Here is a 16,382-nt window from a genome sequence, read left to right as displayed (position 1 = left end):
ACGGGTGGGAAGCAGAAGATGGACATTCCAATTCAGACCCTCTATCTCCAAATCTACCACTATTGCGAGGTGCTAGGAAAAGCTCCATTTGGAGTCCAGAAGAGCTGGGGATGAATCCCGTTGCATACACTCATTAGGAGAGTTGTCCCCAAGCTGGATGACTATTTCGTTCCTCAGTTTCCTTATTTGTCAAAGTTAAAAACGCCTTCGATGTAAATTATCTTTAGATAATCACAAGTTCCTTCCCTAAGTGGAATTCCTGAAGAGTGTGTGGGATCTTTCTTTGTCCCTGGTTGATCTTAATTTTTTTTTTTTGACAGGAAAAACCCAGCGAGGAGCCTTTATCATTGCCACGTGGGAAGCTGAAGAGGCCTGGTGTATGCAACACGCTCCCGCAGAGGCGAACACGTTTTCTCCGAACCAGAGGCCAAGTCCACGGGCTTTTCCTGACCAGGCTGCTCTGAAAGCCAGATCGGGAGGGAGGAGGCGGAGGAGGAAAAGTTCACATTTGTCCCTTAGGAGCCTCCGTAGTTGGGCCCCGCCGCCGGGTGAGCGGCCTAAAGCGCAAGACTAGTCGCCCTTTTACCCCGGAAGTACGACACGCTACACGCAACACGCGACCCACTCCTCCCTCTCCTCCCCCTCCTCTCACTCAACAACCCCGCCTTCCTTTCCCCACCCCTCTTCTACGTCCCCTGATTGGCTAGAAACGAGGGCGAACTTGAACTGGCACCGGCGCGGAGTCCTTTTCCTTTCGCCTCCCGCTCTAAGGACACGCTCCGAAACCCGCGCCCTCTCAGCCAATCACTAGCGGCTTCCTTTTTTCCTGCCTGACTTCTCCCGCCTCAGGTCCCCAAGCCCCCGCTCTCCATGCACCGCGCGCGCGAGCACGCCTGCACCAAGCGCCTGCGCAGTGGTTCCCGAGCCTCTGGGTGGTCAGCACGCGGATTGTGTCCGGTCTGCGCCTCTCTGGGTCTTTGGGAGCTGAAGAGGGCTGTATACAGAGAAGGGCCATGGCTCCGGCAGAAATCCTCAACGGGAAGGTGGTCTCCGCGTAAGCCACGAGCCCTCGCAGCTTGGGGGGCGAGGTTGGGTGGCGGGGCAGCCTCTCTCGGAGGGGCACGGGGAGCACGGGGAGCAGAGCTGTACGGGAGCGAGCAGAGGACCCCCCCCCCGAAAATAGATGCGCTGGTTTGTCGAGGTTCCGGCCAAGTCCCCCATCCCGCAGCAGCGGGAACTCGTGGGCCCCCTTCCCGTTAATGAATGCCCCGGAGGAGCTGCCAGGCGCTCCGCAGCGGGCACCCCTAGCCCTGGTCTAGCGCTGCCTTGTGCCTCCCTGCCCCACCGGGTCCCGAGGACGCCTCGTGGTCATCTTTAGTCGGCGCTGCCCTGCAGACCTCCCCGGGCCTGGGGAGTTGCCAAGCCTGCCTGGTGCAGGAAGCCCCGAGTGGTGGGGCCCGAAACCCCCGGGCCTGGCCGGGGAGGGGGTGCTTTCGGGGAAGGAAGAGCCTCTGGGACCCTCCACCTTTTCTGCCCCTTAATAACTGATGCAACGTAAGTAGCAGAGCTATTCTTGGAGCCCCAAAGAGGTCATTGAAAGCCGAGTTCTCACCAAACTCTGTTCCTTTGGGGTTTAGTGATACAGAGACAAATGGAAACCCGACAGTCTCCGCGGTAGCCAGTGAGGTGAAGAAATTCCAGTTCATTGGAGTGAACACTTGGTGGGGGAAGCAGGGCTCAGATCCTTGAGAGCCCGAATTCATTTTCTCCTTCCTTTTTTATACATAGTGGGCACCTAATAAAAGTTTGTTGGATTAAATTCAAGTATTTGAAAGGTTGTTAGGCTTAATGGAATAGGCTAATTCTGTTTGGCCCTAAAAAGAAGTAACAGGAGCAGTGGACAGAAGCAGGAAGCTTAAGGCAGCACATAAATTAAAGTTTTCTAATGAAGATTTCATGACAGAAAATTGTTAATCTCAACTATAATGTGAACTGCCGCTCCCTTTTTGATTCTACTAATGTCAAAATTTTAGTAAGGTCTTTCCATTCCTCTTATCCTATTAAGATATCTACTCATGATTAGGTTGAGCTATCCCTTAGACCAGAGATTTTATCTTATAAAGGAACCTAGCTTCAGATTGATCTCAACTTCTGATGTCCTTGCCCCCTTCCAGTAAAATTCATAGCATGAAGGGCAAAACAACCTTGCCCCTGATTGTGGTGTCTCATGATACCTTCTCCACCTTTTTTTCTAAAAGTGTAGAGAAGTTGTCGAGGTTCTTTTAGATGGGACAGCCATCGTGCTCTGCATTTATGGAACATCCCGCAAGGTAGCAATTTCGCTACCCTGTTATCCCAATTTAAAGATGATTTATTCCTTAACTCATGGTTATGATTTAATAAGAGTTGAATTATCCATAAATAAAATGGTAAAGGGAACAAGTATTTAGTGAGCATGTGATACAATCCTGGTACTATATTACAAATATTCTTTTAATTTTATCCTCAAAATTCCTTGGAGTAGGTACTATTATTGTCCCCAATTTACAGGTGAGGAAACTGAGGCAACCCAAATTTGGGCTTATTCTGGAGGTTTTTAAACAAAGGTTAGTTTGTTGTCTGCAGCTCTGGGTTTTGTCAGTTCCCCAACCCCCTATGAAGATCTCAGGATCAGGAACTGGAACTGGAAATGTCCTTTGACTGATCTCCAGAGTCATGAAGAGAAGTGCTGAGTGACTGGAGGACTAGAGTGGGGATATTTATTTGAGACTCCTTTGAACTCTGAGTTTTAAATGATGCTTTTGTGACTTGGACATTTAGTGTCACTGGGTCTCAGTTTCTTCAACTGTGTAAAATGAAGAGATGGGGTTAGGTAATCTCTAAGGTTCCACTGACTCTCAAACCTTGATCCTATGATGATGATGATGATGATGATGATACTTGTTTTCTTTCTTGAAGAAGATCATGACAACAGGGGAAATGATGCCTTGACAAGCACATGACCTGGACTTGAGTGAGGGGGTGCTGTGTTAAGTCATCAGCCTCACTTTCTCTGCCAGAACCATCTGGGTCCAGTGGCTGGATATGAATCGGAACAATTAGAGATGGCATTGGATGCAAGGCAATCAAGGGTTATGTGACTTGCCCTAGGTCACGCAACCAGTAAATGTCAAGTGTCTGAGAGATGAGCTTTGAACCCCTTTCCTCCTGACTCCAAGGCGAGTGCTCTATCCACTGCACCGCCTAGCTTTCCTCTGATTAATGTCACAAGCTAGGTGGTACCATGTATTATGTCCTGGACTTGGAGTCAGATAGTCCTGGGTTCGAATATGGTCTTAGCTTGCAATTCACTTAGCCTCTATTTCCCTCAGTTTTCTCATCTGTAGCAATTAACTACCTTCCAGGGTTGTTGCAAGATAAAATGAAATAGTATTTTTAAAGTGCTTAGTACAGTCCTCTCCTACCTTTTGTTAAGTTTCTGTTTCTCCTTGCTAGGAATCCTACAGCTTCCTTTCTAGTGTCATTAACCTGTACTGTTAACTTGATTGGTATTTTTCAATTAAAAATACTTTTTACTTTCTATATGCTTAGAAGACAGTATCTCAAGGTATGTTTTTTCCTCTCAGAAAGCCTTTTTCAGTAAGAAATGGTTATGAAAGAGATGCCTCCTTGTTCATTTCATTATTTTTATTTTCCCAGAATGACTTGTATTGAAGACTGGACCTTCAATATCCCTGAAATATTTCTGTCGTATTTATAAAAGTGTCCACACATATGTGAAAAATCTTTATTGATAATAGAACTAATAGCATATGTATATACTTTAGTACTTTTTTTAATCTAATAAACACTTAAGTTCCAATGCAAAGCATTTACAGTCTCTTATGGTAGGAATCTCATTGATTTTTGAGCTAGTGAAATGTGACTTGAGCTATCACTTTGCTCTCATTAGGAGCTAGTTAATCTGGAGGCACTGAAGCCTGAAACTGGGTCTTCTGAACCTTTACATAAGCACATCTTTTGAACGAGCAACATTGTCACAGTGTTTTAGGCACATTTGTGGAATAATTTACCCCGTTTTAGTCATTCTAAGAAGAAAGAATTCTGGCTAGAAACAAAGTTAGAACTGCAAGAATACCATTTTTGTAAGTTTTCTTGTGTTAGTGCAAAGATGACAGTGACTGGTAATTTAACCTGTTGCCAAAAAGTGAAGTTTACTAACAGTTTTGAAAGCAGTATATGAGACTAACTCCTAAACTTGAGCATCCTTCTGCTTCCCAAAGAATTCTCTTTACCTAGTTCTTATAAGACAAAAGACCTGGTCTTCCTCAAATAATTTTAAGTGTTGAATTTGCTCTGGATGCAAAATATAGAATCCTTATCTTCTGCCTCCCACCTGAAAGGAAAACTTCCTTTAGAAATATTCAGTCATTCTTACTCACACTTCCATTCTTTTGGTTGAGCCTTCCATAGAATAATCCATAGAATTTCTGAGGACTTGAAAGAACACTAGTCTTAGGGTCAGAACTCCTGGATTTGTGTTCTGACTCAGCTACGCACAAAAATTTCAGAATTGGAAAACACTTCTGGGGCCAAGTAAGCCAACTCCTAACTAATGAACCTTCTGACCTTTGCTTGAAGACTTCCAATGAAAAGGAAATGACAGCCTCAGTTTACTTAAATTTGCCTCTTTCTCTTTCATATAACAGGTCTACAAATATTCCCTTCCATCTATTGTGGGAACTTTATGATTAGCATGAATAGAGAAAAAAAAGAGCTTAACTTTCTTGGAACTCACTGTCTAATGGAGGAAAAATCTCTAAGAATAAAGAAGATTATATGAAGTGGAGTTAATCATCAGAAGCCGCATGCTAGGAGGACTTGGGATAAACTTTTTGAAAAAGGATTTTATCTTGAACAAAAGTTTTAAAGAAAGCCAGAAGATTGAATTGAGAAAGAAGAGTATTCTAGGCATGGCGGACATCAATTCACCTTCCAAAATTTGTTCTAAGACTGCAAAATATGATTTATAATACTTGGACTACCTACCCCTGAGGGATCTTTGCTTTGTAAACTTTATGGGGCAGTATGAATCTTGAGGAGAAGTCTCCTGTGGGGACTAAAGAACTTTCTTTGAAATCAGGAAACCTGGGTTAAGTCCCCCCGCCCAAATCAAATACATACTTAATTGTGACTGTTGAGACCTTACACTGACATCTGGCATCACCTTTTTCATAGTAGACAGGAATTATATCCCTCTTCCACTGGGTACCCACTCCTACCTGAAAACTATTGCCCTCTAAAAGTTATTCTCTTCCTATTTTCCTCCTGCCTTTGCATTAAATCAGTTATTCCAATCAATCAAGAAACTGCTTTATAGAAGCAGCTAGGTGGCACAGTGGATAGAGCCTGGAGTCAGGAGGACCTGAGTTCAAATCTAACCTCAGACACTTAATACTTGGCTATGTAACCTAGCACAAGTCATTTAATCCAAGTTCCTTGCAAAAAAAAAAAAAAAAAGAAGAAAGGCTTCAAGAAACTGCTTTATATATCAGCCTTTCTGCTCGGAATTCAAAGTCAAAAATTTAACAACTCCCTGCTTGTCCCTCTGTTATCTACTGAATATCTCTGTTATCTTTTTATCATTTAGTTCCTTAAATAATTCCCCTGCCTCCATTCTCAATTTTTATTTTGCTCTAAACACCATCCTCTCTAATGTTTCTCATTAGGCTTTTTGAAACTAATGCCAACAATGGGAATGAAAAAAGGAATGAGAAAAGTCATTAAATTCTTGTTAATAGAGATCAGAGACTGTTTCACTCCAGCTATCTTTCCAGTTTCATATCTTGTTAACATCTCTTCAGGATTTGTTTCCCTCATCTCAGCATGTCATTCATTTCCCCTTTCCCTTGGTTTTCATAACTGTTCCCCCTCCCCATATACTCCTTTTTTATGCCCTAAAGGGATCTTTGTTTTCCCTAAGGCTTAGCTTTAGCTACCTTTTCTTTAAAGCTTTCCTTTATTCTTTGCTTTCTCCTTCCTGAAATTATCATATATTTATTTACATACAGATGACTACATGTATAATTTTTGTCTGTGTCTTGCACAGGGCTATGAACATTGAAGGCACTTAGTAATTCTAGACTGAATAGGTGGATACTTAGTTGCTTTTAAAGCTCTAAAAAACAAGTTTGCCTTACTCATTACCACTACATCAGATGTCTGAAGGAAGCTTTGGAACTATCTCTGTGAGCTCAGGGTCTGAACCAAGGGTTTTTAACAACAGAAGATGTTTGTGAATGATTTCCTATAGAAATGCCCAAGGACTTAGTCTTTTTATTCTTGTATGAAATTATTTTTGAGGAGGTAAATCCTGGAATTTTCATAAATTCAGACTGTCTCAATAAGTCTTTCAGTTATAGCTTTTTAAAGCATTTACACGGGTCATAAAAGCAATATTTTTTTGTTTACCTTTTATCTGCTTTTGTTTTTTGTTTGTTTGTTTACTCATTCCATCAGTGGACAGCCTGATCTACAGTGACAATGCATTTTTAAGGAGAGCATAATATTCCTGGATGAAAAAGTTAGTCTTTGTATGGCCACCATAATTTGTATCATTTATCTGAGATTCCATGTTAACAAAGGTAACATCTCTGTTCTATCAGCCAAGAATTTTGTTAAGGAATTGCTAATTGAGTATGACTTGCCTAGGAACACCAACTTGGAGATGTTATATACTTATGTACAGTTTGTTATTAGTATGGCGAAAGGTGATTGTTGAGATTGAAGGAGAAATATCTTTCCTTTCTGGGGAATTTTTACTGCATTAGAAATGCTGTAAGAGGTATGAGATGAGTTATTAATTGTAATGCATTTTCCTCTAGAAGCAGTATTAAAAATGCTTTGTTTCCCAAGCTGCTTCTGAAATTTGCCATACAAAAAGGTAACATTTTAGATCAATCTGGGAATGTAACCAACATTGATTGTGTTATTTCAACTTTGGGTAAGGAAAGCCCTCCTCTACAAGTACAGAGTCTCTTGGGGGTACTGACAGGTTAAATAACTTGTTCAGTATTACAAAATTATTGTCAGGCATAAGACTTGAACCCATATCTCCCTGACTAGGAGGCCACTGTTTACAGTGCTGTTTACATAGCAAGCACTTAATAACTATTTATTAAATTGAATTTACCCAAGCTCTCAGGAATTCTTTGTACTAGAAAGAGATTGGTTTTTTTTTTCCTTTTCAGTTTTCTTTCACAGGTTTATATTGTCTTAAGAAAATCTTTTTATTTAAGAGATGATTATTTACATTGATCATAATTTTTTTCCTTTACAAATGAAGTCATTGAATTTATCAGTTATTGTTTATGTAGGCACTGTCTTCAGAAATTGATGTGGTTTAAAAAGTTTATAATCCTATAGTCACCCTGGTGAGGAAATTCTGCAAATTTAGGTTGTCTTTGAGCGAAAGACATAAACTGCACCTGGACTCATTTAAGAGTCTCCTAGAATTCATTTTGTTGGCAGAGCTTCTGAAAATCCTGAGACTCTATAGGGTCTCAGGGTTGTCTGAGAAAATCTATGGTCACCTTCTTGACTCTATAGGGTCTCAGGTCTTCCCTAAGTACATTTAACATGAATAATATTTTCAAAAGTTTACACTGAGATTCACATTCAGATCTTAGATTGACTTCAAAACTCATTCTATTTCTGAATTTTCTTCTATAGTCTGTAGAGTCATGGTCTAGATTTATTTTTCTTACAACTTTGAACTATTTCTTACTCAGAACTTTCATTCATGAAATAATTGATTTAAGATCGGCATAACATAAATTCTAAATTTAAGATATATGAGGAACCTTGAGAACAGAATTTCTCAATTTGGGGTTGGTGAAATTACCTTTAAAAATACTTAATTAGATAATTGGTTTCACTTGTAATTTTGACTTCATTTTTGTGCATTTAGGAAGCATTAATCTGAGCAGTCCATAAACTTCTTTTTACTACCAAAAGCATCTATGAGACATAAAAAGTTTAAGAATCTTGCTTTAGAGGTAATCTAGTCTATTTTTATGGATGAGGAAAAGAGAAGTTATATGACTTAGCCAAAATAATACAGCTGGTTACTGTATAACAAAAATAAAAATAATATTAATAGTGATGATATAAGCTACTGGACCTGAACTGAGTAAGATCTTTGAATTCTCTCAGTCCAATACTTTTTATATCATATTTTGTTCTGTCTTATGAATATTTATCCATAGATGAGCTTCTTGAACAGGTAAGAATACAGAATGTTTATCCCTGGGTTTTTGGGGGGTTCAGATTGTCAATGAAAGTCCTAAATAATTCCCTTCATGGATAAATAATAGGAAGAAAATGAAGGGTTGATATAAGAATGATGAGTAAATGAATGAGACCAATTTCAACTGACTATATAAAAATAAATTTTATGAACTGAGACCTCTCCAGTATTATAAAGTCCTTCCCTTCCCTATTTCCAAGTTAACACTAAAAAATATCTTAGGCAGTTAGGTGGCCCAAGGAATAAAGCACTGACCCTGGAATCTGGAGGATCTGAGTTCAGATACTTTTTTTACTATGTGTGACCCTGGACAAGTCACTTTAACCCAGTTATTTTCTCCCTCTCCCCTCAAAAAACCCCACAAAATATCATCGCCTTCCTTTAAGTAGGTGCTGTTCAAAGGTCATGAAAAATTTGTGGTTGAATTTGCCGTGAACAATTTTTCTTGTAAGCCCTATTGGACTTTAAAAAATGTTATAGTTTTTATTGCATTTAAGAGATATAATGCTAGATACTGTTGAAAAGACAGCTAAACTATGTCTTAATTGTCATGTTCCAAGATAATGCTTTGGCCATTTTTGACCCTAGCTTTTTTTATCTTCAATATTCAGCTGGACCTTAATGTAGTTTTTAATTCCATGTGCCTTTTAGCAAAGACCAAAAGCTAACTGGCATGGTTACTGTTAAGTTTCTGTATCAGAGAGAAAAAGAAAGGCCTGGTTTAGATAATTTAATTTAGAAAAGTTGAGAGGATTGATTTAGTGTTGGATAAATAATCTTTAACTTTGGTTTGCCTACCTCCAACAGCAGACATTCTTGGTAGTCAGATCTTTTTTTTTTTTTTTTATCAAATTTCTTCCCTCTTAATTGGATCAAAAGTTATTTGAAATGTTATGTGGGTGAATTTTAGACACTTTAATATCATTTGCAGAATGTCTAGCAACTGAATTTGTAAAGAAGGAAACCAGAATTTATTGAATATCTACTATGTACCATAGTAATAAAAGGAGTTAAGACAATTATTTAATCCTCACATAAACATTGGGAGCTAGGTATTTACATCATTTTTCCATTTTATATTTGAGGAAACTGAAGCAAATTAAATAACTTACCCAGAATCATATAGCTAACAAGTGTCTAGGACCTGATTTGAACTCTGGCTTTCCTGACTCTGGACTTCATTCTATCCTTTGGAGGGTCACCTAGCAACATCAAAGACTGAATCCAAAGAGCACTTTAAAGTTGGTGAAGCTTCATAGCTAAATTATGAGCTGATACAGCAGCTCATCTAAACTACTTTTCTTTAACCTTCCTACTGATTAGAGTAAAAACCTGCAAGTGATGGCAACTGTCACTGTGAAATTGAAAATTCATTAATTTGTATTTCATAGCATTCAAAGCTGTTCCTTAAGAAAGCAACATGATAGATACCAGTTTGTCTTCACTGGGTGGAAATTTACTTAAAAATTACCTGGATATCTTTGAATGAAAAATATTATTTTTCCAATTATATATAAACATAATTTTCAACATTCATTTTTATAAAGTTTTCTTACTCTCACCTTTCCCTTCCCCAGTCTAGGATAGCAAGTAATCTGATATAGATTATATATGTATACATATTTTCATATTGATCATGCTGTGAAAGAAGAATCAGAAAAAAGGGGAAACCACAAGAAGGAAAATGCAAAAAACAAATTTAAAAAGGTGAAAGTAGTATGCTTTGATTGACATTTAAATTCTGTAGTCTTTCTTAATGTGGATGGCATTTTCCATCCAAGGTGTTTTAGAATTGTCTTTGACAGGAAGAGTTAATTGGGTGTGACTTGCGTGTATGAGATGTCAGAGAACTTAAATATTTCTGTTAAGAATGAAAAATAAGAAATATCCATTCCTGAGTAAAATGGCTAAAATTTCTAAAGTGCTTTGAGATTATAAAATGTTTTCCTCCAACTGACTTGTGAAGTAATCTAAGTAATAATTATCCATATTTTAGAGTTGAAAAACTGAGACTTAGGGAAGAGCTTGCAACATTGTATAAGAAAAATATTTCATTAATTTCTCATTATTTTGTTGATAAGTATATTTTAGTTTTGCTGTCATGTGGGTGAAGCAGGCTAATAGACCATTTCTTCTACAGTTATGGCATGTTTGGTAAACTTTAGCTGACTTTGGTTTTTGATAACTACATGTGCTTTTCACAATTATAATAGATAAAGTAAAAAAAATTACACTTCATTGAACACCAGGTGGTGTCACAGTCAATGGCTTGTTATTTCTGTTTTATCGTATTTTATAATAAAGAATTTTCAGGTGGAATTGGAATCAAACATTAGAGCCAAAGAATTAGAAGGAACAAAAGAGATTCCTTAAAATAGTGTATTAGACTGGGAAGGAATAGAGGTCATATAGTGCAAGGTGTTTTTTTAAAAGTTGTGCTTTCTTCATTCAAATGTAACTTTTTGGTGCAGCATCTTAACTGTCATGAAGGATACAGTTTTTATTGCAGCATAGAGAATTTGAACTTATAACTTTGCTACTTTATACTTAAATGCTATGCTGGTTCAAAAACTTGTGGTAGAAGAAGTCATAAGAATTTTTCATGTTAGCACAAATTTTTAAACCAAGGACTTAGTGATTCAAAAACCATTGCTTTTTCTGTTTCCTTTTCAAGTGTTTCAACTTCAGGAGAGAAGCCAAAAGAGAGGGACTTTTTTGGCCACGTTCTTTTTTTTTTTTTTTCAATTTTATTTATTTAAGGCCCTGGGGTTAAGTGACTTTCCCCAAGGTCAGACAGCTAGGTGATTATTTTGTTTTGGGGGTATTTTTTATGTTTTTGCAAGGTAAATGGGGTGAAATGGCTTGCCCAAGGCCACACAGCTAGGTAATTATTAAGTGTCTGAGACCGGATGTGAACCCAGGTATTCCTGACTCCAAGGCTGGTGCTTTATCCACTACCACTTAGCCACCCCTAGCTAGGTAATTATTAAGTGTCTGAGGTGGGGCTTGAACTCAGGTCCTCTTGACTCCAGAGCTGGTGCTATTTCTACTGGAACACCTAGCTGCTCCCCTAGCTACATTCTTTAATTTTTCTTCCTAGTTCAGTTTGCCATTTTTCAATAACTAAGACTCAATGATTTAAATGAGTTGTGCCATAACTGTCACAATAGCAAATTAGTAAGAGTTATACCTAAAGTTGAGGAACCCAAATGGTCTATCCATTATGTTAAGTATAAAATTTATCTCTGAGGGCACTACATACTCAAAGCAGTTTGGACTACAAGGAAAGCCCTACTATTCCTCTCTCTAAAATAAAGAAAAAATATTTCCAAGTTGTATGCTTTTTTAATGATCAGGCCAGTAGTTTGACCTTAGGAATTTCTTTTGAAATTTAATATATCATGAAATCAAAGTAGTCATCTGAAGTTTGAGAAAGAAACAGTAAACAGTATTTTAGGCAGGAGATTTGAGTCATTGAATCATAGAATGTCAAATGTCAAACTTGGAGTTGGGATGGAAAGCTTGAAATGCTGTTTTGGAAGTTTCTTTACATTTTTAACAGACAACTTTTTTTTTAACTTATCAAGAGTGATTAGGCAAAGTCATATTATTTACCTGTGTAGTTTTTCTTCTCAATTTCTCTTTGTAAGTTAAGTTGAAGTTTACTACTGTTCTACTGGCTTCTTCCCTAGCCTACCACCCCCCAAAATAGTTCATGGCAGCATAGAGAACATAAAAACTGATTGTGTATTTGTATTAGTGTTTGCAGTTCTACTTTTAAAATAGAAATATTTCTATATCTCTAGCCAAGGGCAAAATTACTTTCGTTGCTTTTCTAGACCTGGCCGCATTTTAACTCCATGTGAGGGAAATTTTCCTAATAGTTAGAACCTTCTAAAAATAGGATGTCCAGGTTATAGTGAATTCCTCAGGACTTGGAGCTTTTGAAGGTTGAATTACTTATTTGTTGGAGATTTTTTGTGGTTGGAATTTATGCTCTGTTTAGAATTGATCTAGGTGTCCTCTCTGGTCCTTTCATACTCTAGAATTCATTTATCTGTGTTCCTTGCAGCAGCTTTTGCCCTTTGACCCCTTAAGAACACTTCTAGTTCTAAATGGTTCTTGGGTATGAAGTATTGTTTGGTTGGTTTTTTTAATTTTAGACTCAGATTCATACAAAGTTCTTAAAATATCCTGTATTCTTAAAAGATTTTTTTTAAAGAATATTAACTGAGTAAGAGATTATGACATATATTTTCAATTCCAATGTGACTTATGCAACTAAAGATGTACCTTTCAAAGTACCTGCTTTGGGTTTCAGAATCATTCTGCCATTCTCCCTTTATCAGGCATAGAAGGATTTGGCCCTGTGACTGGGGAAGGGGAAGGGGAAGGGGAAAAGGTGGAAAAGAAAGATGCTCATATCTTATAATTTCCTTGGGGCTAAAGTTTTTAGATCATTGTTGGGTTTGATGATTAATAGTCATTATAGTAGCAGAGCTATTAAATTACTCCTTGTTTTCAAGACACTTCCCAGTGCCTTCTGGTACCAAAATTTATTGCTCTGACTATATAAGTCTCAAAAAGAGTAATATTAATTTCCTTCTGATCCTGTTTTTACAAATGGGAGAGCTTGTAAAGCATAGATGTGATGTGAATTGTTTTTACCCTAAAAACTTTGGATTTAAGTTTTAAGGTACCACAGTTGAGAATCTACAAGATATTCCTAATATTATTCAAATACAATGGAGTAGAAGTACAGAAAAATGGTATGTTTCCACTTACAAAAAAGATTAGTATTCATTTTAAACACAAATAGTAAACAAATAATAAAAGTTTATTATTAAAAATCTTTATGGGGGCGGCTAGGTGGTGTAGTGGATAAAGCACCAGCCCTGGAGTCAGGAGTACCTGGGTTCAAATGCAGTCTCAGACACTTAGTAATGCTGTGTGGCCTTGGGCAAGCCACTTAACCCCATTTGCTTTGTAAAAACCTAAAAAAAAAATCATTATGGGCGGCTAGTGGCAACTTAATAATTACCTACCTGTGTGGCCTTGGACAAGCCACTTAACCCCATTTGCCTTGCAAAAACCTAAAAAAAATTTTAAAAACCTTTACATGTTATTTTTTATCTATATCTTTACCTAAGTGTAATCTTCTCTGTCGTTTTCCATTCAAGCCAACAAAACTGACTAGAGGGGTGGCTAAGTGGCACAGTGGTTAAAGCACCAACCCTGGAGTCAGGAGGACCTGAGTTCAACTTTGGCCTCAGACACTTAATAATTGCCTAGCTGTGTGATCTTAGGCAAGTCACTTTAACCCCGTTGCCTTAAATAAATAAATAAAATTTTAAGAAAACTGACTTGAAAATGGAGAAAAACTAAATTAAATGATGGGTTCATGAAAGCCAAATTTTAGATGGTTAAGATTCATTTGATTGGAATAGGAAAAAAATTGATTGCTTCACTGGTTGGGAAGGCTTTTGACCAGGAAGTTAGTGTCCCTAACCAGGGCCAATAAAAAAAAAAATGTTTGTCTTAGCTCAGGTCAGGAGACCTTTAAGCTGAAAATGAAAAGGGAGAGAGATAATCGCTTAGATCTTTCTACCAAGTTTCTTATCACAGAGTAGCAGGTACACCATATGAAGAAGAGCAGAAAGAGGACCAGTAACTCATGGAATACATTTTTCAAGAAGAAAACCCAAAGCTTCAGATGTCTATGTCCAGATGCACAAATTGGAAATAATAAACGGTGAACCAGAAAACATAATGTTGAGGGACAAATTTGACCTGATAGGTATAACAGATAAGTTGGGATGGGATTTATAACTGGAATATGGCTTTGGAAGGGCATGTCTTATTCAGAATGAACAAAAAAAGATAAAAGGGGTCATAGTAGGAATTATAGAGAAATAGAATTAAGAGCATTTAATTAAGGCTTTACAGAAGAAATATCTTAGACCTATGATTTAGTCTGTCTTCAGCTTTAAGTTTTATTATCTTTTATTTTTACATCACCTTTCTAAAAATATTCTTTCTTAATTAACAGTCAGTAAGCATTTATTAAGTATCTGCTTTGTGCAGGGCACTGTCTGTCCTAGGTACTCAGGATCTAAGAACAGAAGTAATCCTGGTCTTATCTTCAAGGAACTTAGATTCAAACTGAGGAGGCAATTTATATATGCATAAGTAGATAGAGAATAGACTCAAGGTAATATGAATAGGAAGGCACTTGCAGCTGAGGGTTTCAAGAAGGTGGTACTTGGTCTGATCTTTGAAAAAAAGTAGGCATTCTGAGAGATGAAGATGAGAAGGGAGATGGTCAGTGCAAAAGAACAAACATTGGAGTTTAGAAAGCGAGGTTGAAAAATTGCAAGAATTTGGCTGAATTACAATGTGCCTATAGCAGGGGTTCTTAACCTTTTTTGTATCATGAGTCTCCTTGACAGTCTGATGGACCTTTTCTCAAAACACTTTTTAAATAAATAAAGTAAAATATTTAAGATTATCAATTTTATTGAAATATAGTTATAATGTTTTTTAGTTTCTGGACTCCCATGTTAAGTATATAATATGGAATAAGGCTGAAAGGTTTGTGAAAGATCTTAATTAAATACCAAACATTAGGAAAATCAGCTTGACAACTGTGAAAATCATTGAGGGAAAAGACTGGAACCACTAAAACAGACACATTAGGAGATTAGTGCCATGGTATAGAAAAGTGGTGAACTGGGATGGTGGTTGTGTGACTAGAGAGAAGGGAAAACATGTATTTGATAGTTGTGGATTTAAAAAAGATTTAGCAACTGAGTGTGGACATATGGAATGGATGAACACGAGCATTGTAGGATGATACTTGTAAGACCGAAAGATGATGGTATCCCTGACTGAACTAGTGGAATTCAAAATAAAGGTAGGTTTAGGAGGAAAGGTAATAAATTCTATTTTGTACATCCACTTTGAAATGTCCAGTAGCCAGTTGGTAATGTGGGACAGAAGCAGAGGAGAGAGACTTAGACTTGAAATATAAGTCTGAGAGTCATTTGTATTAAGCTGGCCATTAAATCCATTCATTCTGATGAGGTCTATTAAAGTGTAGAGAGAAGAGATAGGGACTAGGACAGAGCCTTAGAGTACACTCACAGGGGCTTGTTTTAGATAAGATCCAACAGAGGAAACAGAAAAAGTGGTTAGAAAAGAAGAAAACCAAGAAAGATCCATTACAAAATCTCAGAGAGGAGCAATCATCTGGGAGTAAAGAGTGGTAAAGGTGGCTCTACTTTTTAGTAAGTGTTCCCTACTTCAATCTTAAATCTCCTTCTGTAAGTTAGACCCATTTCTTCTAATTCTACCTTTATCGCTGAGCTGTCTTGTCTGATCCCTCTTTCAGGTTTGAAGGGCTCTTTTTTTTATTTTTTATTTTATTTATTTATTTGTTTGTTTGTTTGTTTATTTATTTATTTTAGGTTTTTGCGAGGCAATGGGGTTAAGTGGCTTGCCCAAGGCCACACACCTAGGTAATTATTAAGTGTCTGAGGCCAAGTTTGAATTCAGGTACTCCAGGAGCTTTATCCACTGCACCACCTACCTTACCCGCCCCTGAAGGGCTCTTTCACTGCTATTCAAATGCTTGGAATCAATACAGCAAATATTTATTATGTACTTTTTTTTTATTATTTATTGTGCCTGACCCTGGATATACAAAGACAAAAAAAAAAGCCACTGACCTCTTTGAGCTTTTGTTTTGTTTTGTTGTGGAGCTGTAGGATTAAATGACTTGCCCAATTGTCTGTGGACAGATTTGAACTCAGGACTAACTTACTTCAGAGCCAGTGTTCTTTTGCAGAGAAAAGTTCTTTACCTTTACTTTCCTTAGTTTTTAGCCCAGAAAGCTGTTAGGAAGATCAAAACAATAGGCACTAAATTGTATATGGCTGGTGAAAGATAATGAAGAGTCAAGAATAATAACTTCCCTGGTGAGCTTGGAGGTATGGGAATGTGATGTTGCCTTTAATACTAATAGGGAAGTTTGGAAGGGAGCAGGGTTTTAGGGAAAGGTCAAGATTTTATTTTT

The 16,382-nt window shown here is 37.6% G+C and overlaps 1 protein-coding gene across 2 annotated transcripts in view; it reads left to right on the top strand.

Moving 5' to 3' along the window:
- The first annotated feature begins 765 nt into the window (after positions 1 to 765).
- MTHFD1 (methylenetetrahydrofolate dehydrogenase, cyclohydrolase and formyltetrahydrofolate synthetase 1) overlaps positions 766 to 16,382 on the top strand; it is a 90,024-nt gene continuing 74,407 nt past the window's right edge. Inside the window, exon 1 of one of the 2 annotated variants that reach the window (XM_074236155.1) lies at positions 766 to 1,054. In XM_074236155.1, coding sequence (XP_074092256.1) covers positions 1,014 to 1,054 — 41 coding nt within the window. In that variant the 5' untranslated portion in view covers positions 766 to 1,013. The remainder of the gene's footprint in view (positions 1,055 to 16,382) is intronic. The other variant, XM_074236156.1, reaches the window with a different exon arrangement.

The sequence above is a fragment of the Macrotis lagotis genome, chromosome 4, assembly GCF_037893015.1.
Source record: "Macrotis lagotis isolate mMagLag1 chromosome 4, bilby.v1.9.chrom.fasta, whole genome shotgun sequence".
Classification (NCBI taxonomy): domain Eukaryota; kingdom Metazoa; phylum Chordata; class Mammalia; order Peramelemorphia; family Peramelidae; genus Macrotis; species Macrotis lagotis.
This window is presented reverse-complemented; position numbering and strand designations above follow the sequence as displayed.